Source organism: Molothrus aeneus, chromosome 7, assembly GCF_037042795.1.
Source record: "Molothrus aeneus isolate 106 chromosome 7, BPBGC_Maene_1.0, whole genome shotgun sequence".
In the NCBI taxonomy this organism is placed as follows: domain Eukaryota; kingdom Metazoa; phylum Chordata; class Aves; order Passeriformes; family Icteridae; genus Molothrus; species Molothrus aeneus.
The window spans coordinates 18655290-18680390 of NC_089652.1; the positions used below are offsets into that span (position 1 = coordinate 18655290).

The 25101-nt window shown below is 53.7% G+C and overlaps 3 protein-coding genes and 1 long non-coding RNA gene across 6 annotated transcripts in view; 2 read left to right on the forward strand and 2 right to left on the reverse strand.

The window, feature by feature from the left end:
• The first annotated feature begins 5499 nt into the window (after positions 1–5499).
• DLX2 (distal-less homeobox 2) lies at positions 5500–7725 on the forward strand. 2 transcript variants are annotated; one of them, XM_066553406.1, is made up of 3 exons: positions 5500–5948; positions 6147–6334; positions 6607–7725. In XM_066553406.1, exons 1-3 carry the CDS (start codon positions 5624–5626, stop codon positions 6919–6921), a joined length of 828 nt encoding a protein of 275 aa, XP_066409503.1. In that variant the 5' UTR covers positions 5500–5623; the 3' UTR covers positions 6922–7725. The 2 variants fall into 2 exon arrangements, with proteins under 2 accessions (XP_066409503.1, XP_066409504.1); XM_066553407.1 differs by having other exon boundaries at positions 6150–6334.
• A 3049-nt stretch (positions 7726–10774) lies between these two features.
• On the forward strand, positions 10775–13481 carry LOC136558619 (uncharacterized). Its single transcript, XR_010783918.1, has 3 exons — positions 10775–11037; positions 11411–11487; positions 12108–13481. It is a non-coding gene; the product is annotated as an uncharacterized lncRNA (long non-coding RNA).
• A 1097-nt stretch (positions 13482–14578) lies between these two features.
• DLX1 (distal-less homeobox 1) lies at positions 14579–17339 on the reverse strand. Its single transcript, XM_066553474.1, has 3 exons — positions 16839–17339; positions 16132–16331; positions 14579–15772 (listed from the first exon to the last, which is right to left on the reverse strand). Exons 1-3 carry the CDS (start codon positions 17149–17151, stop codon positions 15518–15520), a joined length of 768 nt encoding a protein of 255 aa, XP_066409571.1. The 5' UTR covers positions 17152–17339; the 3' UTR covers positions 14579–15517.
• Positions 17340–20944: 3605 nt separating this feature from the next.
• METAP1D (methionyl aminopeptidase type 1D, mitochondrial) overlaps positions 20945–25101 on the reverse strand; it is a 43610-nt gene continuing 39453 nt past the window's right edge. For both annotated transcript variants that reach the window (XM_066553185.1, XM_066553184.1), the window contains exons 7-10: positions 23004–23101; positions 22334–22381; positions 21373–21451; positions 20945–21239 (exon numbers count right to left, since the gene is read on the reverse strand). In XM_066553185.1, coding sequence (XP_066409282.1) covers positions 21161–21239; positions 21373–21451; positions 22334–22381; positions 23004–23101 — 304 coding nt within the window. In that variant the 3' untranslated portion in view covers positions 20945–21160. The remainder of the gene's footprint in view (positions 21240–21372; positions 21452–22333; positions 22382–23003; positions 23102–25101) is intronic.

Here is a 25101-nt window from a genome sequence, read left to right on the forward strand (position 1 = left end):
GCATACGTCCAAGTATTCCCACGAAGAGGCTCTGCAGTTTGCATGGTCCAGAATTTGAGTCAATTTAGTGCAGCATTCCAGATGGGAATGTAGCAATCTAGAATTTGTCCCAGGTACTTTGCAGCTGTATAATCCATTTACAAGATTTGTTCTTGTACATATCTTCTTTAAAGCAAAACACACATCTCATCCTTCCAAGCAAGATATTAATGTTTTCCATCAGGAACAGACTTTATTATTTGCCAGTCATAGGAGGTGTCAGCTCAAACAAGATCCTGCAGAAGAGAGCACGCTCCACACCTCAGACAGTTCACTGACAGTTCACTGGCACTACAAATCAAAATTCATCCAGTACACTGAGGTGATGTAGCATTTCTGGGATCCAAACACCATTGTCCGCTACACTGAACCTTTAAAATAATCACATTTAAGCTAACACCAAAGCAGTCTAGGTTATTCTCAGTGTTGAAATTTGCTTAAACTGTGCTTAGACTGCACAAGTAAAGGTTGTACAGACGTTATAGTCAAGGAAAAATAAAATGTCTCTACTACCTGTGCAAAAACAAGAGCTCAAAATGATACAACTGATCAACTCAGCTTAAATCTGCTCCCACAAAATACGCCTCTCAGCTTCTCTCACACTTGCCATCTACAGCAATATTAGAAATTATCTAATGATTCATCTTGAAAGCATTTTTCTGCATGCTCTTACTAAAGATTTTTGTTTCATCTAAATATTCACACACAAAACACTTTTGACAGATTTTCCTATTGGCTGAACCTGAGTGTGCTCAAATCCACATAAAGTGGGCTCACAAGCAGTTGCCCTGTACCACTTGCCTAACCTCTGGCCAGTTAACATTCCCACAAAACACCACTGAAACGATTCCTTTCTAGCTATTCTACCAATCTCATTCTATTAAGAAAAAAAAAAAAAAAACAACCACTCAACAAAGCCATGAAAAAGCACACAGTTTTTGGGTTTTGTCAGTAGTATTACTTACGATACATCTGGTAAAGGAAAAAAAACTGGAAGCCCCAGAGATGATCAGAACATGTCCAAGGGCCCTACTGCAGAACAAGGTAGAATTTCAGTCTTAAAGGAGGCAGGAGGGACTGTTTGGGCATGCTCTCCTTTATTCCCAAAACCCACAAGGACTGCTGCTCTACTGCCTTCACATTCTGCACACAGACCTTCCTTCCCACACCAAGCATCTGCAGCAATTATTAGAACCAAGAATGTGCTGATATTAGACATTCACCCCAATGCATTAGGCTGTGCACTTCCTCAACACTGTACAAGGAAACAGCTGAGAAACACCTGTGCTAAATAACACCAGACTAATCCACTATTAAAAGTCACAGTTAGTGCTCCAGATTTCTGCTGAAGAAAGGTGCTGTGCTGCCAGTGAATCATCACTGAAAAAGATAATCTGAGACCAAGACAGCTTAATAAACAACTCTGAAAGGATTTTACAGAACCCATGTCTCATGTCACGCTCATATAAGCTGTTTACAACAAGGGGCTAAGAAAGGAATCCTCAGGGAGCCACACAAGGGGGCATATTCTTCTCAGAAGTTATGTGATTTTTGGAATGAAGTAATCTGATGTACAGATGAATGAGACAATAAACAGTTTTTAGAGAGGAAAATGATAATGCTGGATTCTGAAACGAAGCACAGCAGGTAGCAAGCTTACGGAAGGGTGTTGAAAAGATTCGTACAATTTCCCAAAAGCCGATACACTTAATCCCTCAAAAAGGAAGACTGAACTGTTACCATCACTCTCGAGTGTAATACCAGATTTCATAGGTACAGTGCAAGCATAAACCCTCCTCATGGCTTCATCTGGCACATGATTATATTACTCTTCAATTATTAAGGCAAATACTCAGAACTACACCATGCATTATATCACTATAAATCCATGGAAAAGCATTTCCCTTTGCCATGGAAAGAAATCCATACTTGTTAACATGCCACTGCAGTAGAGACTACTGTCCAACTACTTTTGTGCAATATTATGAGAAATAATAGGCCCATCTCTTAGGATTCACCACATTCTTGCTGAAGTAAGTGAAATAGTTTGGCCAAATGTGGATCCTAATGGGTAAAATAATATTTAAAAATACAGCAGATTAAAAATTAACCTCATTCTTAATGTTAAGTGCCATTCTCTTCAAGTGAAACTTGAGATAAAACACTGCGTAACAACTTGTTCCATTGATCCTTAGGTTAAATCTATACCACATATATTGAGTCAGGATACCAGCCCTAAAGTGTTTTCACATTTTTCTCAGACAAAGTCTATTTCAGGGAGAGAATCATAGGAATAATAGTTAATAAAAAAATCAAACAAAATATACTAGCCTGGAGTTACCATAGCCATTTCTATGAATTACATACGACTGCCTTTTTTAAAAATAATAAGAAATTAATACAAGCTGATCAGCTGGAGATGATGACTTTGAAGACTGATGTTTATACACACTGTGCTTACCATACTTCATAAACTAAATATGCCCACAGTCAGTATGAGGATGCTTCTAAAACAAGTCAACAACAACAAAGCCAGCTCAATAGTTTTGTTGCCTCTAGCAGTAAGTGCTGTATATTCAGATAAACTTTATGACCAAAACTTTTCACCACTGAAGTGCTCTGCAGCAAGAAGGCAAGCATCCTCCCACATGCAACTGAATGACCAATGTGTGTAAGATGTATATTTTGTATCATACAAACATTCCTTCTCACGGGATATACACAATAACACATGATCTGTTACACCAAAACCAAGCAGGATTGCTGAGTATGAACAGCAGCTACACAAAACACTCCTACTCTCCTCCGATTTTTCCCTCACTCCCCAATCTCTCTGTGTCTCTTCTAATTACCCAGCCATGTAATATTCACAATTCCCAAAGCAAGGACAAAAAAGCAGAATTAAAATTATTAGCTCAACACGAGAACATGAAAACACATAAACACTGGGCCAGCCTAATGCCATTATTTTTTTAACTCCTGATAAAACTATGACTGACTCAGAGAAGTGTGTTGTAAAATATTCATCGTAGTCAAGTTTTCTCTCACCTAAAACAAACCTTTCTCCTTCCTTCCTGCTGTCTGATGTCATCTCTCCCTTAATCATGCCTTTATTTATACAAGTTGGTGTTTAAAACAACCATCTCACAAGAAAGGCTCAAGTAAATTAGAAATAACAAAATCAGATATACAAGATCAGCCATGTGAATAAATGCAAAGTAAATAAATGCAAAATAAATGCCAGTGGTCGTTCCATCAAGTCTGTGCCTCCACATAGGCAAAACAAACTGCAGAAACAAAGCTGTAAGACTTTGGAGCAGCTATCATTTGACAATTCATTTAAATTTGTAAGCCCTGCATCAACTTATGAGGAACAACTTGCACAAGAAAGACTATTCACATAAGCTGAGGCAAACAAAACAAAATCATGCCCTTTGCTTTTTGTACAGATCACCATGTACATGCTATATAGCACTGCTTAATTAGATCCTCAGTATGAGATGAAGTGTCCTTTCACCTCTGTATTTTTTAAACTATCTCACACACTTCAAAACGTGACTAATGAAGGGTAGCTGATTGCCCTGCTGCTTGTTGACAGCCACCAAACGCTGTCCGCCCCTCTCCCGTGCCAGCCAGTGGCTTTTTCAGACTGCCGGCCTTCATCCAGCGATGGACAGAAACAGTCCTACAAAGACGCCTTGGGATCAGAGTGCGGATTGCAGAAAGCGCTTTTCTTTTGCACTAAGCACCAGCTATACTTGGGAGAGTCAGCAGCACGAGAGCCACTGCTGCGGGCACCGAGCTCTCCGTGACCGCCGCTGCTCCGGTCCCTCCGGGCCCCGCTGCCCAGCAGGGCCGGCCGCCAGGTCGCGGCGTTATCACGGATAACGGGATAACGTTATCACGGGTTCTGGGCACGTCGGTTCCCGCGGAGGCCGCGCCCGGGGCTCAGCGCCGCCTCAGCCGAGCGCCCCATCTCCCGCAGCCCCATTCACGGGCCCACCTGCCGCTGGCAGACGACCAGGGCCAGCCTCACGCATCTGCGCTGGCCGCAAAGCCGCCACCCCGCAGGCACAGATTCCACGATCAGGCTGCAGCCACAGTCCTCTTCAAAGCGGCCGACGCCGGGGCGATGCCGGCCCGGGGCGGGAGCGGGATGCCCGGCACCGGCACCGGCGCCGTGAGGGAGCGGCCCCCGCCGGGCGGAGCAGGGCGGGACTAGCGCGAGGAGGGGGCCTGAGGGGGCACGCGCGGGCTCGCGAGGCAGGGCGGGCTCAGGGCGCGCGGGGTTCGCCAGGTACGCCACGTACCCCCGGCCCTTGCGAATAACACGACGGCGGCCGGACGCTTTTTTTTTTTTTTTTTTTTTTTTGGTTACCTTTTTACCTTTTTGTGGTAACATTTGCAGCCACCCTCGCACCAGTGCCGCCTCCCTCCCTGCCCGCGCTGAACACACGTGAGACTCCCGCAAGGACGCGGCCGCACCGCGCGGGGCAGCCGCCGGCAGCGCGGGATCCTTCTCCCAGCGAAAGGAACGCGGTCCCTGGCAGGCGGCCCGGCTCCGCAGCGGGACAGTCGAGCGAGGAAAATAACATACAAGAGTAAAAATCAGTTCCGAAGCGCTACTCAGCGCACCTGAGACACCATTCCGGCTGCTGCCCCGCGGCTCTGCCCCCGGCAGAGGGCGGCCAAGGGCAGCGCCGCCGTGCCCGACTGGCAACCGGCCCCGACGGCCTTGGTGCGACCGCCAGCGGACAGGGCAGGAACACAAGCGGCTGCTCGCGGGTGCCTGGCACCTCCGGCCCTGCCGTTGTGCCTGGGCTGCATTAGGACTGCCGCGTGGAAGGACGTCCCGTGGGCGCCGTCAGCAATTGCTGTACAAAACACGCGTGCTAGGCAGAATGTCGCCCCTCCGCGTGTAATGTTACGGAGATTTCACTGGAAAGCTCTGCCACTCTGGCACAGAGAGCGGGTTACTGATTTCCCGCGATGTGCACGCTCTCCCGGGGGCACAATAACTGAGAGGGATCCCAAACGCGGCCGCCCAGCTCCACCCGCGTGGGGATGCCGCTTAGGGGGGACCAATGCGTGGATCTTTCCCTGGGGTTGCCGGCCAGACGGGGGCACACACCAGAGACACAGCACGGCAGAAGCGACCGGGCTGAGCCGCGGCGCCGAGCCCTCGCTGGTGCGGATCGGACCGCCCCGTCCAACCAAAGAAAGGTGCATCAGCCTGAGGCATACAACGGGGAAGGTCCCGGTCCCCGGCGACCCCGCGGCCGCTCGTCCCCACGGCCGGCGCCGCTCCCGTCCCGCACTCCGCGAGCCCGCGGGGCACCGGCGCGGGCGGGCTCCGCATTGGCTGTTGCTAGGTGACGTACGCCGCGCCACGTGACCGGTGTTAAATGCCGTCCCGGCGGCGCGCGGCGCGCACAGTCCGTCCCGCTGGCGGCGGCGGGAGCGCGGCTGCACCGCCCCGGCGGAGCGCGGCGAGGCTCGCCATGGTGGCGCGGCTCTGACCGCCTGCCCCCGGTGGGGACGGCCGCGGGGCGGCGACCCGTGCCCCGGCGGGCGGGGGCGCGGGATGACGGGGGTGCTGGAGAGTCTGATGCCGGACATGCACACCAGCCAGATCTCCGCCGGCAGCTACCACCAGCACGGCGGCCTGCACAAGCCGCAGGAGTCCCCCACGCTGCCCGTCTCCACGGCCACCGACAGCAGCTACTACACCAACCAGCAGCACGGGGCAGCGGGCGGGCCGCCCTACGGCCCCGTGAGCTCCTACCCCTACGCGGGCGGTGGCACCGCCCCCTACTCTGCCAAGGCCGCCTACGACGTGGGTTACGGGGGCGCCTACGGCTCCTACGGGCCCTACGGCAGCAGGGCCTCCCCAGCCAACAATGACTCTGGTACGTCCGAGCCCTGCGTGGGGGACGGCTCGGTGAGCCTGGCGAGGCGGCGATCGGGGCTCTGGACACGGGGTGGGCCGGGAGAGCGCTTGTTCCCGGCGGCTCGCCCCGACGGGGAGGGCGGTGATGCCGAGCTGCGAGCAGGGCCCGAGGTGGCGGGGGAGCCTCGCCTCACTGGGGTTGCCGTTTCTGCCGCAGCAGAGAAGGAAGACTGCGAGCCGGAGATCAGGATCGTGAACGGGAAACCGAAGAAAGTCCGGAAGCCCCGGACCATCTACTCCAGCTTCCAGCTGGCGGCTCTGCAGCGGCGCTTCCAGAAAACCCAGTACCTCGCCCTCCCCGAGAGAGCGGAGCTGGCGGCCTCCCTCGGCCTCACCCAGACGCAGGTAAGGCTCTTCCGCCGCGGGGTCCCGGGCACGTCCCGCCCCGCCGGGGCCTGTCGCCCTCCGCCGAGTCGGGTGCGAGTGTGGGAGGAAGGCCGGCCCATGGCGCCTCGACGGCCCGGGGTGGGAGTGCAGGCGCAGCGGCAGCGCCGCTGAGGCAGCGCCGGGAGTGCTCGGGGCTGCGAAAGCTGCGCGTCCCTGCCCCGTCGCGGGCGGTCTGGGCGCCGGGAAGGCGCCGCAGAGGCAGCGGCCGCCTGACGCCCCTTTCCCCGCAGGTAAAGATCTGGTTTCAGAACCGCCGCTCCAAGTTCAAGAAGATGTGGAAAAGCGGAGAGATCCCAGCGGAGCCGCCTCCCCGCCGCAGTTCTTCGCCACCGTCTCCCTCCTCGCCTCCCGCCTGGGACTTCGCTCCGCACCCACGTACCGCGGGCGGCGCCGGCACCGCCAGCCCCAGCCCCGCCGCCGCCTTCCTCGGTAGTTACTCGTGGTACCCGCCGGCCCCCGCCGGCCCGGCGCACCTGCCGGCGGCCGCTCCCCTCCCGCAGCCGGCGCAGCCCCCGCATCACCACGGCAGCGGCAACATCTTCTAGGCGCTGTAGTAGAGACTTGAGCCCGCGGGCCGCACCCGGCAGCCGCGGGGCACCGACGTACAGCACTGGTGTTTTGGTGAAGCCTGGCTCCGACCTCGGCCATCCCGGCGGAGAGGAACTGCTCCGCTCCCCGTCCCGCCTCGTTGCCGCCGCCGGCGGGGCCCGTGTGCATTCGGCCCCGTGGGGTCCTCCCTCCCTCCCGCCGTGAAAACAACCACGCTGCGAAACAAGTACTCACCTCCCTCCCTCCTCTCCGTCTATCTTCCTCCTCTTCCCCGGCATTTTCATCAAACCATCGGTGCAGAACTCTGGTTAACTTTACTTTTTATTTTTTTAAAGTTGACAGGTGCCTTTGCGGATAACCTCACGTTGATGCTGGGGATTTAAAAAATAAAACTATTAAAAAAAAAAAAGATAAATAATTTTTATAAGATTTAAAACAGAAGCCTCCCGTGTTTGAGGTATCCGTTTTAGCCGTGAACGAAACGGGGGCAGGGGCCGGTCGCAGGCGGTGGTGCCGGTACGGCTCCCGCCCGTACGCTGCCTCCGGGCTGGTTTCATGCCCCGACGGAGCTTCCGCGCGTCGGGCGCCAGCCGCAGCGAGCTCTCCTCTCCAGCCCCCCCTCCACTCTTCCCTCGCCGGCGGCAACCGAGCCACTGACATGCCCCTGATCTCTTTGATGTCTAGCGTCGTGAAAAAAAAAAAAGTATTTTTGGTTATTTATTATGGAAAACTTATACACTCATTAATGTTTCTTTTACAATAAGCAGAGAGTATTTAAATAAATTATTGTTTCCATGGTGCCCACGCTGAGTTTTTGGGGGATGGGGAAATTTGAGGTTGTCGATTCGGACCCGGGCGTTCGCTGGGAGGGAGAGTCGCGTCCCCTCCACCCCCTCCCCATTGTAACAGTTGCCGCAAGCCCGCAATTTCCCTCCTCCTTCCCCTCTTTCCCGTCTACAATAAAATCTCGCCCCTGACAGTCTTCTTGGCGAGGCCATGAATCACTCAGCGCTGCCTGCAGCAGCCCAGAGCCGCCCCCCTTCCCCCTCTCCCGCCTGCTGGCGCCAGCGACATTTCACCCGGGACAGACTGCTGCCGTCTCACAGCTTCCTGTGGCTGTCCGGAGGGGTTTGGGGCAGGGCCGTGCCCGGGATTCGCCGTGCCCGGAGCTGCACCTCGGGCGCAGCCTTGACCCAGAGGCATTTCGCCTTGCCCCTCCGGCAATGGCAACCAGGCCGGTAACCTGCATGGGTTATAACCAGAGCTGGTGGCTGCCCCAAGCCCCTCTGGGGTGCTTCGAGGGCTGGAGGCGCCGACTGGACTCTCTCTGAGATGTGCCCCTTGAGGACTGGACCCCTCAAGATGTTCCCCTTTGGGATGCAGCCCTTCAGCTTCATCCCGCCTAGCTGAAATCCTCTGGGATGTACCTCGTAAGGGCAGCATCCCTCCAGGCTGAACCCCTTTCCAGGCAGCACCCCGTCCAAGTTGCAGCTTCATGGGATGCATCCTTCGAGGGCTGGACCCCTCCAGGATGTAACCCTCTGGAACGCTCCCTTGCACCCCTCTGAGCTGAACCTCACTTCGATGACCTTTGCTGCACCCTTTGGGGCCGCCCCACTCGGGATGCCCCCTCCCGGCTGTGCCCCCCCAAGCTGTAACCCTGAGGGCTGCACCCCTGGAGGCACTGTTGCTGGAGATGCAAAAGCGGGGGAAAGAAGGGATCACTGGCCTTCATTATCACGAGGACCCCGCCATTCCTGGAGGGGACACGGAGAGAGAGAGCCGTGGTGAAGATCCCATTGCAGACAAGAAGGCTCGGGCCAGCTTGCCCGGGATCGGGAATGGCCAGCCTGGCCGAGGCTCTCCCTTGGCATGAGGAGCTCGGGCGGGGCCGGGGAAGGCGGAGGGGGGCGGCCTCACAACGAGACACGTCGGGAGGAGGGGGGAAAGAAGGGGCAAAAGAGGGAGAGGGAAAGAAGGGGAGAAAGCGGGAGGGCAGATTGCTTCTGAGAGCTTGGGGAAAGCTTGGGGGCAAGGGGAGGCGGGGGTCGAAGGAGGAATGAAGAAAAGCGAAGAATGACGGGGGGATGTTGGAAGACGAGAGTCGGGTGCAAAGAAAGCGAGAGGAGGGAGTGGGAGAGACAAAGGGGAAAGAGGCAGCTGCCCTCCAGTGCCGACGCTGACCAGGCGGCGAGGATGGGGACGAGAGTCCAGAACCGTCCCAAGAAACAGAGGGGCCGACTCATCCCGTATCCCTCCCCTCCTTCACCCTCCTGCCGGCCGCGGGCCACTGGTGGCAGTGGCCTCAGTCGCCAGCTCGGGGAGAAGAAACTTCCCCGCTGGCGGACGGCGAAGCGCTGAGGCGGCGAGCACGGAGCGGGGCGGCAGCATGGCGAGCAGCACCGCGGAGCCCCACGCCCCCGTGGTCCAGCAGGAGCTGTGTTCCCGGCAGCGCGGTGTTCCCGCGGGCTACGACGGGGGGGCGGAACGGGGGGAAAAGTGGGATACACCCCATTGGCAGGTGACAAGTTTTGCTAAATCAGTCGTCTGGGATGCACGAGGAAGCCGTGGGGCCGGCCACGATCGGGAGGGAGACGATTCCCGTTCCCTCCCTGTCCCTCCGCCCCACCGCTTCCACAGGCGCTTCTCGCAGTTAAATAAAGTTCCCCCTAAACATCTGCCCCGGTCCCTCCTGGCCCGGTGTCTCCAGTCCGATGTAGCGTTGCGGTGCGGGGTGTTGCTCGGTTCCGTGGGGTCTGGCAGGATGCCGACTGCTACGTGGGATCCCTGGGACAGGGACCTACCCAACGGGGGAGGGACCTACCCAACGGGACAGGGACCTACCCAAAGCGGTCGGGGAGCAGAGCACACCACACCCAGTATACAGGAGCCTCCGCGCTTTCTTTCTGTTATTTAGTAATTTTTTATTTATTTATTACTATTTATTTGCTGTCTGCTGGCACAGTCCTCTCTGGGCTGTCCACACCTGGTGTATGCGATGGGGTTTTTCGTCCTTCAGCATCCCCTCATCTCCCAGAGCCCTCCCAGGGTCCGTATCTCCCCCGCTGTTCGCATCCCAGATGCGGCTCACACCGTGCGGGGGTCGGCGACAGCAGCGGATGCAGAGGCGCGGTGCGGCCGCTCCCGCGCGCCCCGCAGATGCATACGTATAGAGATATGCGTGTGTTTGTAACCTGTTTTCTCCTGCTCTTTTCCTGTCCGATGGGACGGGGCAGGCACCGCTGAGAACCGCGGTCCCTCTCACAAGTTGCACGGGGATCGGCCTCCCGGAGCCGGCCAAAGCCGCGGCGAGCAGGATAACCGGGGGGCGAGAGATGCCCCGGCCCCCGCAGCCCTCCGGGAAGGGCCGCTGAGCGGGGGAGGGAGCCTGGTGGGGGTTCTGGGACGATTCTACCCCACGTCACAGCGCCGAGGCTCCCCCTTCCGCTCCCCGCCGGGCCTGGTCCCGGCTCCGGGCCGGGGGAGCGGCCGAGAGTGGCCGGTCCCGGGGGGGCGACCGGGGTAAGTGACGGTTCCGCGACCAGCCTGGTCCGGGAGGGCGGCACGGCAGCCGCCCGGCCGAGGGAGCACCCTCTGCCCCCCCGGAGCACGGGCGGGGCCGGCCGGGCTTGTACCGTGGGGAGGCAATTTACTCATTTGCCCGGTGAAAAGAGAAAGCACGAGAAATTCAATTAAAGCGGCTCTGGCAAAAGGAGTTATTTGAGGCATGAATGTCTCCCCTAAAGCTGCAGCAATCATGTGGCATTAGACACTTCCGGAATCCTATAGCCAACTTGAAAAATCCCAGACCCCTTTTTTCCCTAATTTTTGCTCTGATCTGTAATTTTATCCACATTTGCACTAGTTTGAGCATTCTGGCTCTCCCATCTGAAAGCCTGCAATTACTATATAATTCTTCGCAATTTCACATGTCCTAATATGGACTGTAATTTTTGCGCAAGACAATTTCCTGCTATTTCAAGCATCAACATTGTCAAAGTTGTATGTACATAATAAATGGGAATATCAATGCATAGTTTTTAGCATAACATCTTGACTCCTCGATAATTATATCCGTTCGGAGCCTACGCAGAATTAGCCTGAATTGCATGGTAACTGCTGCTGCTTTAAAATTTTTAAAAATTACTCATAATTTTCCCAAAGATTACCAAGATCTCGAGTGCACAATGTCATCAGCGTAATGAAGAGTAAACATTTATGCTAATAATCTGCAATTTTTTTCATCAGCTATAAAGACAGAGGCTATATAGCAGAAAATTTCAGTCATATTCTGCAAGAGCAGAGCTGCAAAAAGGCTGCTGCGCTCAGAGGCATGTGCATCTCTGGGGGATCTCAATCCACATTTGCACTCTCAGGATATTATTATTGTGCTCGGCTTCTTTTTTTTTTTTTTTTTCGCTTTCTTTCTCCCTCCCCGATCCTCTCCCTCTGTCTCACACTCTCTCGTTCTTCTAACTTTCGTAGCAAAAAGCCGCGTTCGGTCCTTTGGTTTGTTGTAAAGCAAAGACTTGTGCCCAGAGCCTCAGGGACTGAGGCGGAAGGTAAGGGTGGCGACACAGGCTCCTTTCTCGCGGGGGTAGGTGAGTCTACGGGGCGCGGGCCGGGAGAGGGGGGGAAATACCGCCGGCGGCTCCGCCGACCCAGTCTACCCGCAAAACTGCCCGCCGGCGGCACCGGGGCGAGGAAGGGAGCGGGGCGGCGGGCCGGGCGACGGGGATGCCGCGCACGGCCAAGCCGAGCCGCGCCGCGCCGGGGCATCCCGCGGGCCGAGCCGCGCCGCAGCGCGGAGCCCAGCGCCGGCAGAGCGGCGCGGGGCACTGGCCGCCCGGGACTGCCGCGCTGCCGGGGGCTGCCGGCGCCGGCGGGCGCTCGTTCTGGGCGGTGGTTTCGTGGTGTGCGTTTGTCGGTTCCTTGCGAAGGGGAGCGTTACTGCCCGCTCCCGAGCCGGGAGGCGGGCGGGAAAGGCGCCGGTGCGGAGGGGGACATGGCACTTTTTCACTGGCATGAGAGTGGCGGTGGCGGCAGGAGCGGGGTTAGGAGGGCGGCAGCGGGGAGAGTGGAGCGGGCGGCGGCGGGGATTTCTTATCCCCCTCTGTCAAACGAAGGGAGCAAATTCCGAATGCAAACGGGCTTGGGCTCTGATATTTGATTTTTTTTCTAGTTTCAGGGGCCGCTCTGTGCTCTGCAATTAGATTGACACATGTACAACATCCCCAGCTATTCAAGGGGGTTCGCAGGGACACTCCAAGGGGATTTTTTTTTCCCTTTTTCTTTTTGGGTGGAAGATATTAAAGAGGTATCTGTTGTTTGGCAATTTTGCTAAGTCTGTCTTCATTACTTCAACATTGTGCATTTGCTAATTTGGAAGCCCCTTCCTATTGACAGCTCTGCTCCATACACCTGCAAGCAATTTGCAGAGCTCCAATATAGGAGAATTGCAGAGATGGCAGCTCGCACCTATTTTATTTTTTTTTTTCTTCGCTTTTCTCAATGCACAGCAAATTTGGCTTTCAGTGCGTTATCTCTTTTGTTAATGCAAAAAGATTCCCTGGGCGAAAAAATTGCTCATAATTACCAGAGAGATGGGGAAACTGCATTAGAATAAATAAACCTGAAATTACTGTAATTATGTTGTGTTTGATGGGCTCGGCTTGTAATCAAGAAGAGAATACAGTGAAATGATGCTGACCCTCTTGGGTTTGCAGCTGTACGCGCACTTTGGGGTCTTTTTTTGCAGAAAAGAGTCATTTTGATCATCATTAAGCTGTGTGTAACCTATTTCAGAAGTGTTTGAAAATGAGGGGCACTTTTTTTTTTCCCCCAACAAGGAAAAATATATCCCAAAATTACATTTTGCCATTTACGGGCACATCCATAAGGTTGTATTTGCCGGGTGACAATTGGTAAAGGTATAATATTCGAAATCAGAGCTTAATCATTGTAATGAGGTATTGTTTCAATATAAGCACCTTTGGATTATTCATAGTTTAATTAATATCCTCATTATGAAAATCTTCGAATCAGATATTTGATGAACTACTTGTCAGCAACAAGGCAGAATTAATTAGGCCTGTATTGAGATTAACATTTTCAAATGTACAATTATAATAGCCTCTAACTCAAGACCGCCTCGCTGAGAGAAAACTGATAATTTCTCTATTTGAACTGTTAGCAAGACATTATTGAATTAGGAGAAGCTAATATATCTTTAAAGACCTCCGAGCTGCTTGACCACCCCTTTTTGGCCCGGTCAGAGGCGTTTGGTCACCGGCAGAGCCGCCGCGGGAGCTGTGTGGGTCCTGGGGCGCTGCGGGGCCGCGGAGCCCTCCCGCTCGCTCGGCACTTCGGGCCGCTCGGGACCAAACTCGGGCCGTGGCACTGCGGGAAACGCGGAGCGTTTGCCGTGTGTGATCCCGCACCCCGCGGGCCGCCGCGCCGCGTGTGCGCTGGGCGGATGCTGCACCGGCCGTGCACCGGCCCCGCGCACCGGGGAGTGGGCGCGTACCTCGGGCCGAGTGAGCGTGGCCCCCGCGGGGCTGCACAGCCGATCTCCCGCGCAGGGACGCGCACGGGCAGCCGGCCGAGCCCAGCCGCTGCCGGCTCCTCCGCTCTGCAGCGCTTTACCCACCCCAGCAATAGCCACGGGTTGCGCCGTCGCTGCGCCAGCCCGGGGAGCGGGCACGGCTCAGTCCGGGGCTGGATGACCGCGGCGGTACCGGCACAGCTTCGCCTCCCGGGGGACGCCTGGGCAGGCAGCCGGCTTGGCTGTTGGGACGGGGGCCGGGGCTCTCACGGCTTGACCACATCCCCTTCCCGTCCCAGCAACTGTGCCCGGCTGCCCCCCGGCTCCGAGCGGCTCCTCCGCCGAAGGTCCCCCGATTAAACATCAGAGTTAGGCTGCCGCCGCCTAACTGGGCCCGGCTAGGCGCACGGGTGACAGGCTGCCCTGTCCGGGCCGCGTCGCTCCTCCGTCTCGCCTCCCGGTCACGGCCACCGCCGTCCCGCCGCGGAGCGCGTAGCCCGGCCCGGACCCCGCTGTCGGCCGCGCTACGGGACAGGGAGCATGCGTGTCTCTTTTTCCAAACCATAATTTTACTGTCTCAAAGAAACTTTATAACTTATGTACAAAGATTTGTGTGGGTTTTTTTCCATTTTCTCCCCCAGATACAAAGCAATAAGTTAACATTCTCAATATAAAACTAAACTTTGACATATAGAACACTAAACACAACCGAGCTCAGTTTATCACATTTTCCGAATTTCACAAGTAAAATGTCAAGATCTCAGTACACAAAGCATCATGTTTTACAGCCACACGAAACAGAACAGAAATAATAATTATAATTATAATAATAATTAAAAAAGGCTAAATTTGTGCAACATGTTTACAGAACAATAATAATAATAATTAAGAATAAAATATGTACAGCGAGTAGCTCCTGCACGTCGATTTGTGCATTTCAACTTCGGGCCGGCTTTGCGCGGGGAGGCCGCGCCGGGACTGCGCGGGTGTGCCCGCCCGCCCGCCCTCCCGGTGGGTCCCCCCCGCCGCCCTCCGGGCTGTCGTTCCGTCCTCTGCGCCTTGCTTCACCTCAGCAAAGCGCCGGCAGCTGCTGCAATTCCACTTCAGAGTACCAAACAATGTACATTTATTTCCTTTGTTAAATACTCGAGAAATGCAAATCATTCGGACCAAAACTTTCCACAGTAGCGAAGTATAAAAGTTACTGTAAAAGTTAAAATCGCATCCTTCGCTCCTGGTGATTTATTCGGGGAGAAGGGGGGGGGAACGGGACGACGGACCGTCTGTGGTTTTGTTTAAACTGTGCGTCCAAGCAGTACACTCAGCAAGCTGAGTTTGTTTCTAGCACTCTCATAGTGGTAATTTAAATCAATAAATAAACCCCCTGTCTTCCCCTTTTAACAACAACAAAAAATATACAGATGGATAGTGAAAGGTACAGAAAATGTCGCGGGAAAGAAGCTCTGGTAAATTGTACAGCTTCCTTCCCCCTTGCAATTTAAGAAACGGTCAGATCGGAGTAGTAAATAAATGACCTACATTTCAACAGACACAGACAGACAGACAGGACAGAGGAGAGGGCTTCCCCGCCCCCCAGACATCTTTTTCTGATTGTCCCACAAAGCCGCGGCCGGCGCTCGCTCTGCTCCCAGGCTGTTGTGCGGTGCTCGGGGCCGCTCCGTCAGCTGTCAGCGGTGGGAACCGGCCCGCATCACATCTGTGCTCTCCTGCACCGAGCTACCGTGCAGCGTCCTAATGGCTGGATGGGCAAGAGACCTCCTGTTTGTTTGTTTGCTTGGGTTTCTTTCTTTTTTTTTTTTTTTTTTTTTTTTAATTCTCTCTCTCTTTCCCCCTCTTTTTTTTTTCTTTCCTTTTATTTGACTTAGTTTCTGTTTGGTTTTTTTTGTTTGTTTGTTTGTTTTCTTTTTTGTCTCGGTTTGGTCTTTTGTTTGTTTTTTTGTTTTTTGTTTTTTTTTTTTTTTTCCTTTAATAATTTTAATTATTTTCGGGACCGATAGTGCTTGCGTTAGGGGAAAACGTATGTATAATCACATCAGTTGCGGCTGCTGCATAGCTTCTTGGTGGGCCGAAGGGTACCACGACGTGTAGCTGGGGATGTAGGTGCCCGGGGTCCCCGACGAGGCCTTACCGGAGGCGGAGGTGGTATTCCACACTGGAGGCACGGGTGGCGAGCTGCCCGAGAGAGCCCTGCCGTTGGTCAAGGCGCTGCTCTCCAGGGCGGCCCCTCCTTGCTTCATCAGCTTCTTGAATTTGGAGCGCTTGTTCTGAAACCAAATCTTCACCTGCAAAAGGGAACGGAGCAGGGTTCAGCATCCCTCCGTACGGTCCAGCATCCCTCCATCCCTCCCAGGGCACGACGGATCCCCGCACCCGGCGGCCCCCCAGCTTCTCTCCCTCATTCCCCCCGCGACTGCTGTGTTATTTTGTGACGCCAAGGCACCCAGCAGGAGCCCCTGGGCCCACTCCAGCGGGCTCTGCGGGGGCTTCCACAGCACCGGGAGCGCCCCGCGGCGGGACGGGTGTCGCCCGGGCCCCGCTGCCCACGGCTGTGACCCGTGCGCCTTACGCGTGTGGTCTCCCACGCAGACGGTGGGGACACGGAGGGGACACAGGAGAGGGGCCGACTCAGTCGGAGCTGTACCTGGGTCTGGGTGAGTCCCAGAGATGCTGCGAGCTCGGCTCTTTCGGGAAGAGCCAGGTACTGAGTCTGCTGGAACCTCCTGTTCAAAGCCTGTAGCTGCAAACTGGAGTAAATAGTCCTGGGTTTGCGGATTTTTTTCCCTTTCCCATTAAAGCGAACTTCCCCTCCTTCTACCACAGTGCTTTTCTCCGATTCGGCCCCTACAAACAACAAACGACGCAGAATAAATAATAATAATAGCAGCAATAGCAATAATAGCAGTAACAGTAATAGCAGCAGCAGCAGCAGTAACAATAACAACAGCAACATCGACAATAACAATAATGAGAAGGAAGAAAAGTGAAGCTCGAGTAACGCTAACAAAGGCTCCGGGCGATTATGGCAGCCCAGGCTTCTTCCCAGCGAAAGTTTGCTATTTTTACAGGCTGCAGTTTAGGTTTAATTACCCTTAATTGCATACATTGTTTATAGCGCTACGCAATAAATAATTACGAAGACTAATACGTGCACATCTGGGTTGGTTTCTTTTCCAGCCAAGCATTGTGTGCTTTGTGTATTGGTCCCCTGTGATTCTCAGCCTCTCTTGACTAATATTTTGTAATTTAATTTAATTTTTCCCCCGATAGATTTTTTTTAATACAACACCCTCCCTCCCGCCTTGCCTTCCCTCCTCCCCTCCCCCCCTCCCCAAAGCCGAGTGCACCTACCTGTCTCCTCTAACCGGGTCTGAGTCAGGCTGGAGCTGTTGGGGTAGGACTGCACTGAACTGATGTAGGGGTTGGTCGAGTGGCTGCTGACCGAGTTCACATAGGGGTAGCCCAGCGGTCGGGAGAAGGACGAAGCTGTGCTGTACGAGCTGTCAGGCTGAGAGTGGCCCGCGGAGTGTAAACAGTGCATGGAATAGTGTCCGTGGGACATGGGAGAAGGAGACATTTGCTGGCTGGGCGGCCCAAACTCCATAAAGACAGCCTTCCCTGAGACGGGGCTATTTAGACTCTCTGGCATGGTAGTCATGGTCATTTCTTGTCGCTTGGTCTGTGTGTGTGTTCTCTCTTCAGCTTGCCTTTTTGGGGTCTGTTGTGTTTCTCAGGACAGGAAAGAACCCAATTTAAGCGAAACAGGGTTTTTCACTTTCCATTCATAAGAAAATGGAGTTTGTCTCTTTGAAAAGTCTAAGCATGATGCTGTAGATCTACACAAACTCGCCTAAAAGCTTTGACTCAGCCAAGTCTATGAATATTCATGAGACGGCGGAGCTGATTGGTCCGTCGTCTTGCATAATCGCTTTGGATTGGTCCGAGGCGCTCGGGGCTCGCCCGGACCCCGGTGAGCGCGGAGAGCCGGGCTGGCAGCGCCGCGCTTGCCCGAGCGCCGGCGGCGGCCGCACGCCCGCCCCGCTCCCGGCCGGCCCCGGCACGGAGCCGCCCAGGAGCCCTCTCCCATCGCAGGCCGCCCTCTTCCGCCGCCGGCCGCCGAGGGCGCCGATCCGGACTTTGGCGGAAGGCACCGCAACCCCCTCCGCCCTTGTCCGCCCCTCGCCGGGAAGGCGGCGCGGAGGGGGCAGCAGCCGTGCTCCGCCGGGCTCGGCGGGCCGCGGGGGGGGTTCTTGCAGCTGCCAGCTCCGCTCCGGCAGACGCGGCGGGACCCGCGGACAAAGCGAGCGGCTCCCGCCCGCCAGGCCCCGCGGGCGCGCAGCGGCTCTCGGCCCCGGCCCGCGGGTCCCAGCGCCGTCCGCACCTCCGGATCGCGCCGCCCGGCTCTTGCCGCTATTGCTGTAAAGGGGGAAAAAAGCGATCCAACCAACCAAAGTCCCCCTGAAAGGGCCCAACGGGGCATTTGAGCTTAAAATGAAAACTTCCGCGTGCGTGAGCGGTAAATGAGGTGGGACTTAGGAGATCCTCCCCAAAAAGCCCACGATGAATCCCAAATTACTTTGCTAGATAATTAGAAAGTGTTGATAATTATTTCTTTCATAATTCTGCGGTGTGACTGTAACAGGAAAATGATCTTGTGAAAGTTCACACGTGCAGATGTATTAGTTACTGATTCATTTGATTAAATGCTAGTCTCAAGTGCTCTGATCCACAGCTGAAGGCGGCCCCATTAGCATAACACTGATGTTTAATTTTCATACGCATAATTAGCCATATATTTAACACTAATAGCAACATGCAGCCTTCCAGCGTTAAACAGCCTGGGATTTGATCTGGCCTGGGCTGAACTTTCCCGGTTACACCTAGGCTGTCTAGGGTGCGCAGTTATCTCACTGCACTACATCTATGTAATCAAGCACATTTTGGCAAAGGGAGAACACCAATAAAAATGAACATTCAAAACAAATCGCAGCGTTGATGTCGTTAGAGGTACTAGCGCCGGCAGCGGGGCTTGGGCACCCCCGGCAGAGCCCGCGTAGTGTTCAGGATCTTTCGGGCAGCGAAAGCAGCTGGCCACTAACTGTGCAAAGCTAGCACAACCGAGCCCCTCTGCTCCCTTTTTTTTTTTTTTTTTTCCCTCCTTTCATTAGTGGCTCTGTCGGTTTTAATTGCCCGTTTCCTAACGACGCTTTTACCTCCTTCCCCCCCCCCTTTTTTTTTTTTTTCTCAATGTTTTGGGTTTTGTTTTTTTTTTCTCTCTTTGCTCGCAATGCGCGAAGTTCATTCTCACTAACTCTCCGAGGCTTGGCGCAGAAGGGGCAGTGGACGGTGTTTCCGCACGCACACGGAACCCCCGCCAGCCAGCTCTGCCCCCCTGGCCATGGAAGTGACCACCCGAGGCGGGTCAGCGAGCTTGACCGAACAGGGGACAGGCGCCCGGGCAGCTCCGGCACCTTCGCCGGCCTCAGCCTGACAACTGCAGAGAGGGGAGGCCGCTCCGCGTCTGCCGGGACTGCCGTCTTCTGCTGCGATCGGCCGGACACGGGCAGTCCCGGGGCGAACCACAGTCCCTCCCATCCGGCCAAAGCCCCGCGGAGCGGTCGGTGAGGCTCTGCTCGCCCCCGTCCTGCAGAGCAGGGCCCCCGCCCCTCCCTGGTCCCGATCAGCGCGGCTTCGGTGGGCGCGGAGGGGCCGCGGCCACGGGACGTCCCGACCCCGCGGGAGCGACTGCCACGTCGGGACTCTCATCGTGCTGGCCCGGCAACACCTTCTGCATGATGGGCTTGTGCTGGCTGTCCCCGAACAGCCGAGACATCTCTTCAGTCTCGTTCGTAATTAGGATTACAAAGGTGCGCTATCAATGCCTCCGCCTGGCCGCCAGCGCTCCGCAGCGGAGTAAAACTCGCAGTCCCACTAGAGTTACCGGCGGGACTTCAGGGCGCAGTGATTACCAGGAGCTGCCGACAGCCTCCCCACGACAGGCTGCGGGGGGTTCCCCGCTCCCGGTTGCCCCGTTCCCGCCTCATCCCACGCCGCGGTAAGAGCAGGACAGGAGGCAAAGGGTAGACGATGGTGAGGAACATGGCACCTGCGGTGCTATTCAGGGGCTCCCGGCGTGGCCAAAATCCACGGGAGGCACCTCTGGTGCGCCTCCGGGACGCACCGGACACCCTGCTGCCCCCAGTGCCCCTCAGAAGGGGCAGCGCGGCCGGGCGATGGAACGTAAGGGAACAAAACACATGCCCCTCCAGGCAATGCCGACTGTCCTTTTCACTGTTTAATCTCTGCGTATTTGTAAATTTGGCTGCATCGTTTGTTTTGCAGGTTTTATGGCCTTCCAAGCTCCTCTCGGGAGGATGAAGCTGAGTGGCTGCCCCGCGGTGTTAGCTGTATTCAGGGAGGGGGGTCCCTGCTTTTTGAAAAGCTGCTGTTAGAAACTATTAGAGCTGAGAGCTCACTGTACCTGAATGAAAGCAAACAGCAGAGTAAAGCTGTAAGAAAGCAGCTTACTTCTGCCCAGGACCACTGAGGGAGCCAGTGCTGAGCCACTCTGGTTGCCTGAATGTGCAACTGGCCAGCCCTCAGCATGCGACCCCATCTGCCTGCAATGAGGGCCAAGTTACTTGTACCAAACAGCACCGCTGTTGCCGTGGGCCTGGAGAAATTCTGGAAGTCCTTTAATTATCTCCAAGGCTGCTCCATGTTTCACAGGCCCAGGTCCTGCTCTGGTAGCCTCCAAATACCAATGCCAGACTTGTTTGGTCCCACAGGGTGGTCAGCAACTGGCTAAATTGCAAATCAGGCCCTGCACACCCAGCAGGCCCAGGACAGGACTGCAGAGAGCACAGGGCCGAGTGAGATCGCAGCTCATGCGGTCCATCGGTTCCAAACTCTGGGCAGGAGTCAGGACTCATCTTCCAGACTGCAAACTCCTCTATCTCCATAAAATGCTTAAACTGTACTGTGCCTCTCCCTTAACTAACATGGGCACCACAGAGCAGTGATTACCCCAAACTGGCTAATTTTTCAAGCAGGGCAATTATTGATCCCCAGAGAGGCGTGCTTTGCATCTCATTTTTAATCACTTTTTGTGCTGTGTAAAAAGAGACAAGAAGCGGGGGATTGCTGCTAGGAGTGATGCTGGGAAGAGTCTGCTCCCTCTGCCTGACACTCTCAGGAAACTTTTTTCCATCCTAGTAGAAGTTAAAGCCTGGGAAACAGCACTGTGTTAATCTCAATGAAGACAAATTGACTTCATACCTCAGCTATAAAGGGAAAATGCTATGTTTCTCTGTCCTCTCAACTGCCTAAAGACTGTATCATCTGATATCTATTTGCCCCACATAGGATTTGGAAGAGAGGGGCACCACTTTCTGCACCTAACCCCAAATAACCCAAACCTTTTGCCACTTGCAGACTATGCTTGGCTGCTCCAAGGGTCACAAAAAACCTAAAGACTTTTATTAAATACTCACCAGGTAATACACAGAAATGTCCAGAGCCAACCCACCAACCCCTCAAATTGCTTTTTCGGTCCCCTGGAGTGACTTATGCAACAGCCATTCCCCTCAGAAATTACAGAAACCTCTTCTCTATCCCGAGTGAAACTTGAAATCCCAGAAGTACAGCAAGTCTCTCCACTACTTGCTCCATCTTTAGGCTTCTTCCACCAGTTTCGTGAGGATTTCTGCTCCCTCTGAGGTAATCACCAGGGTATGTTCAAATTGTGCCGATCTGAAATTCACATTTAGCAGTTATGAGGGGGAAAACACATTCACTATGCCTGGAAACTCATCTATTTGGGTTTTTTGGGCTGGCAGTGATGAGTTCTATGTCTTAGGAAATACCAAAAAATAAAATCAGGCACCTTTTATTGTCTACAGAAATCGCAGTCCATTTGTCCTCCAGAATCTTAAATTCAGGGGATCCTTCCATTATTATTGGCTCTGCATCAAGAAAAACAAAACGTATTCTAAAGTTAGTTGCATTCCTGTGTGGATTATGAAACAATCAAGAACAGGAGGTATCTCAGCAGGTAGCTCCCCATCCACACAGGTCCCATCTCCCTGGGCTGGCATTCTCTTGATACACAAAAATGTGAACTAAAAAGGAAGACAAAATAGCAAGTTAGGAAGTTGCCCATTCCTCTTTTGTAAAAGCATGGAATTTTAATCAAGCTTTAATTAAGACCGTGTGGATAATAACCAAAGCACCAACCACATTTATAAACAACAGATAGTTTTAAATATTTGAATTTTTTAAACAGGCTTAAAATGTTCATTAAATCAGCAAAACAACAATTTTCTTATTTCCTTCTAATTGCCGTGCCATTTAGCCACACAGTGAGAACGAAGGCTTTTCCCCCAGCAGTTCTCCACGACTGGAAGTGAGCACGATCAGTCTGCGGGGTGAGGCTCCGGCTGGTTACCGCCGCCGCAGTCCCCAAGCCCAACAGCAGCTCGGGAAGGCAGCAAATGACTAAGTGCCACCAGGCTGCTCGGCTTCGGGGACACGATCGCATCCTTCTCACCCTCCTCAAATTAAGTGTGCTGGCAGAGTCTCTGCCTTGCCAGAAATAGGAGTCAAATATTAGCAAAATTTATAATTAACATTTCATTCTTTAAATCTTGTAATTTGAAAATTATTTAATCCAACTAGTTCCTAATGCATTTTTTAAAATGATATTTTAATCTATTTCCTAAGAGGTCAATCTCACCGACGTCCCCCTGTCTGCATGGTTATTTCTATTTCCCAATAAAGAAATGTTACAGATCTGGGCTGCTCCGTGTGTGCTTTTTAACAGAAAGCCATAGCAGAGAGTTACTAACCTATTGTGAACGCCATTCCCTCTTCCATTAACAAATCACTGTCATTGGCTACAAAAGAAAAAAAAGCCGCGTTTATGCATCCTGGGTCTTTTTTTTTTTTTTTTTAAGAGAACGCAAACAACGCAAACAAGCCCTTTGCTTAAACCCCTTTTTAGCTCGCAGGTACTGTGCACCCGAGCCCCGTTATGAGCCGGAGCACCCGCCGAAAGCGATCCCACCCCGGCCGCAGCGAGACCACCCCGACGGCAGCTCCGTCCAGGCCAGGAGCTTTAACGTTTTAGCAGGGATTTTTCCTTGCCCCGAGACAAACTTTGCCGGCGTGGCTCGGGCACGGGCGGGATGCGGAGGCGCGGGACAGGGCGGCTGCCGCCGGGAGCGGGCGGGGCAGGCGGTGCGCGGCAATTCGCTAACCAGCGACTCGTCCTCACAAATACCCACGCGACCCTCAGAAAACGAGGCCGGGGATGCCGTCCAGCTTCCCAGCGATTTAATCTCCCCACTGGCAATCCCCCGTCCCGCGGGACCGGCAGCGTGCGTGGGAGTGTGTGGGTGTGTGTGTGTGGGGCTCTGCTCGCTTCACCGCCCGCCCTCTCCCCCTCCCCGGAGCCCTCTCATCGCCCGGGCGGAGCGGAGCGGGGGAAGACGGGCCCGGCGGGCGGGGGCCGCTTACCGTGGTGCCACACCTCGGGGTGCCCGTGAAAGTACGACCCGATGCCGTGGCCGACGAAGAAGGGGCAGACCTGGAAGCCACCTTGCCATGCCAGGGAGCTGCGGGGGCAAAGAGGACCTGTCAGGGTGCGTGCCCCCACCACCAGCCCTGCTAGACGGCCCCAGCCCCGGCTACCGCGTTGCTACCGACCCTGGGTCACCACTTTGCCACCGTTCCGAAAGACAGGCATTGAAGGGAGCATGGCTGAGCCATTGTTAGGTTTCAGAGTGAACATGCCTGCCAACAGAGGCCGATGGTTCCCGTGCCAGCCCTGCTAAGTAAAACGGCAGTGTGTTGTCTCCCTGCTCGATGGAGGGTAACCTCTTCCACAAGCACACTGAGAACTCATTTTAAGATGGCACAGCTGAAGTTGGCAAGTCAGGCAGCCGAGGCCCCAGCACAGTACCAAACCACAGCCTCTGCCGAATTCTCTGGAAGTGCAGAGTCTGTGCTGAGCTGCATACCCAGGGGCCTGCACTGGGTTAGCTGCAGAAGGGGCTCCTGCTGCCAACAGGGAGAGTTAAGAGCCCTACTACTTTTCTTTCATAATACTTCAAACATTTAGTATAAAAACCTATTGAAAGTTCAGCAAATAGATGTATGCTAAATAACAATGTATTTCTAATGAATCTATTGCCACAGAGGCAAAACCAAATCATAACAATTACAATATTTCAGTTCCGCCTGAGAGATCTGGCCTGCCTTTCATGGCCTGCCTCAGGGAGAAGCATCTCTGAGAATTGCCTCCAGGACCATGGCTGAGCACTGATCCCTACCCATGGTAGGAAAGCAAATTCCTATCCCAGTTCCCTGAAACTGGAGGACTTGGAGACACATGGGATATCCTCTGGCTGCTGGCCCACCCCATGTCTGCAGGCTTCACTTGCAGGGTCACCCTGTACTCAAGCAGTAGTGGAGGCAGTGGTGGACAGTGATTTGAGGCAGCTCAGCCAAGAGGCCTGTTTCCAAACCAGAAAAATGCAGAGATTCACAAAGATCTGGAGATGGATTAGAAGTGCCAAGAAAGTTACCCTTGTCCCTGCATGTCACCCCCATCCTATTTCTAAAATCAAACAGAAGCAAGACAGGAACACACTTAGCCTGAAGAGATTTTGCCTATAACATTAAAAGATTCATTTGCTTCTTTTTGAATGAAGGTAGGCACTGAAGAACTTCAAGTTTGTCTGTATTTATGTCTTAGGAAATGCTCTCTCACAGTTTCACAACAGGTAGAAAGCTGGAAAAGTTAGAAAACTCAACTAAAGGTAAAGCTGTTGCAGAAATTAAAGCCTGTTAATCCCCATGGGGTAGCTTTTATTCAGGTGCAAAGTGGCCTCAGCTTGCTGTACAAAGTAATCACCTTTGCACACCAGGCTCCACAGACTCTGCAGTGCTGGCTCCAGTGCCCATGGGTCATCGTCCCAGAATTTAATGCCACTCAATTGAGGGACATGCTGCTCCACCACAGTTAAATGGCAATGAGAGAGTAGAGTTGGTTAATGCTGCAGTGTTCAGACCTTAGAACATGTTTTAACAGGATTCGTATATTACCTTCTACCTTTTTATTGCTCTGATAAAAAGACTCATCATATTTCCTCATTAACTCTGGAGAAGAATAGAAATTTCAGGTTTAGGTACCCCCAAACTCCAAAGTACTGGCAAAGAGGATTACTGATAAAGCTAGAAATTGGGGCTTAATTTGTTTGCACTCAAAGTCCAGGCTTTATAAATAATTTATATATACATAAACTTTATACATCAATTATTTTGAAAAAAAATCATGAAGCATTATGCAATGGGAAGTCCTATTAGAGATGGAAAATACTTTCTTCCCCTGCCTTTCTATCATGTTCCCCATATCTGGGTCAGATACTTGGCCTGCTGGCTGTGATGCCGCTGAAGGTCAAGCAAGAAGTACAGGGAATGGTGATGAGTTAGAAAGCCAGATTCCTCAGAAACATACACAAAATCCAAGATCTCCAGTGACCAAGCCCAGAGCAATGCAGATCATGATTCCCATATGAGTGAAGTGATTCTCCAAGGAGAGATAGGAGAAGCC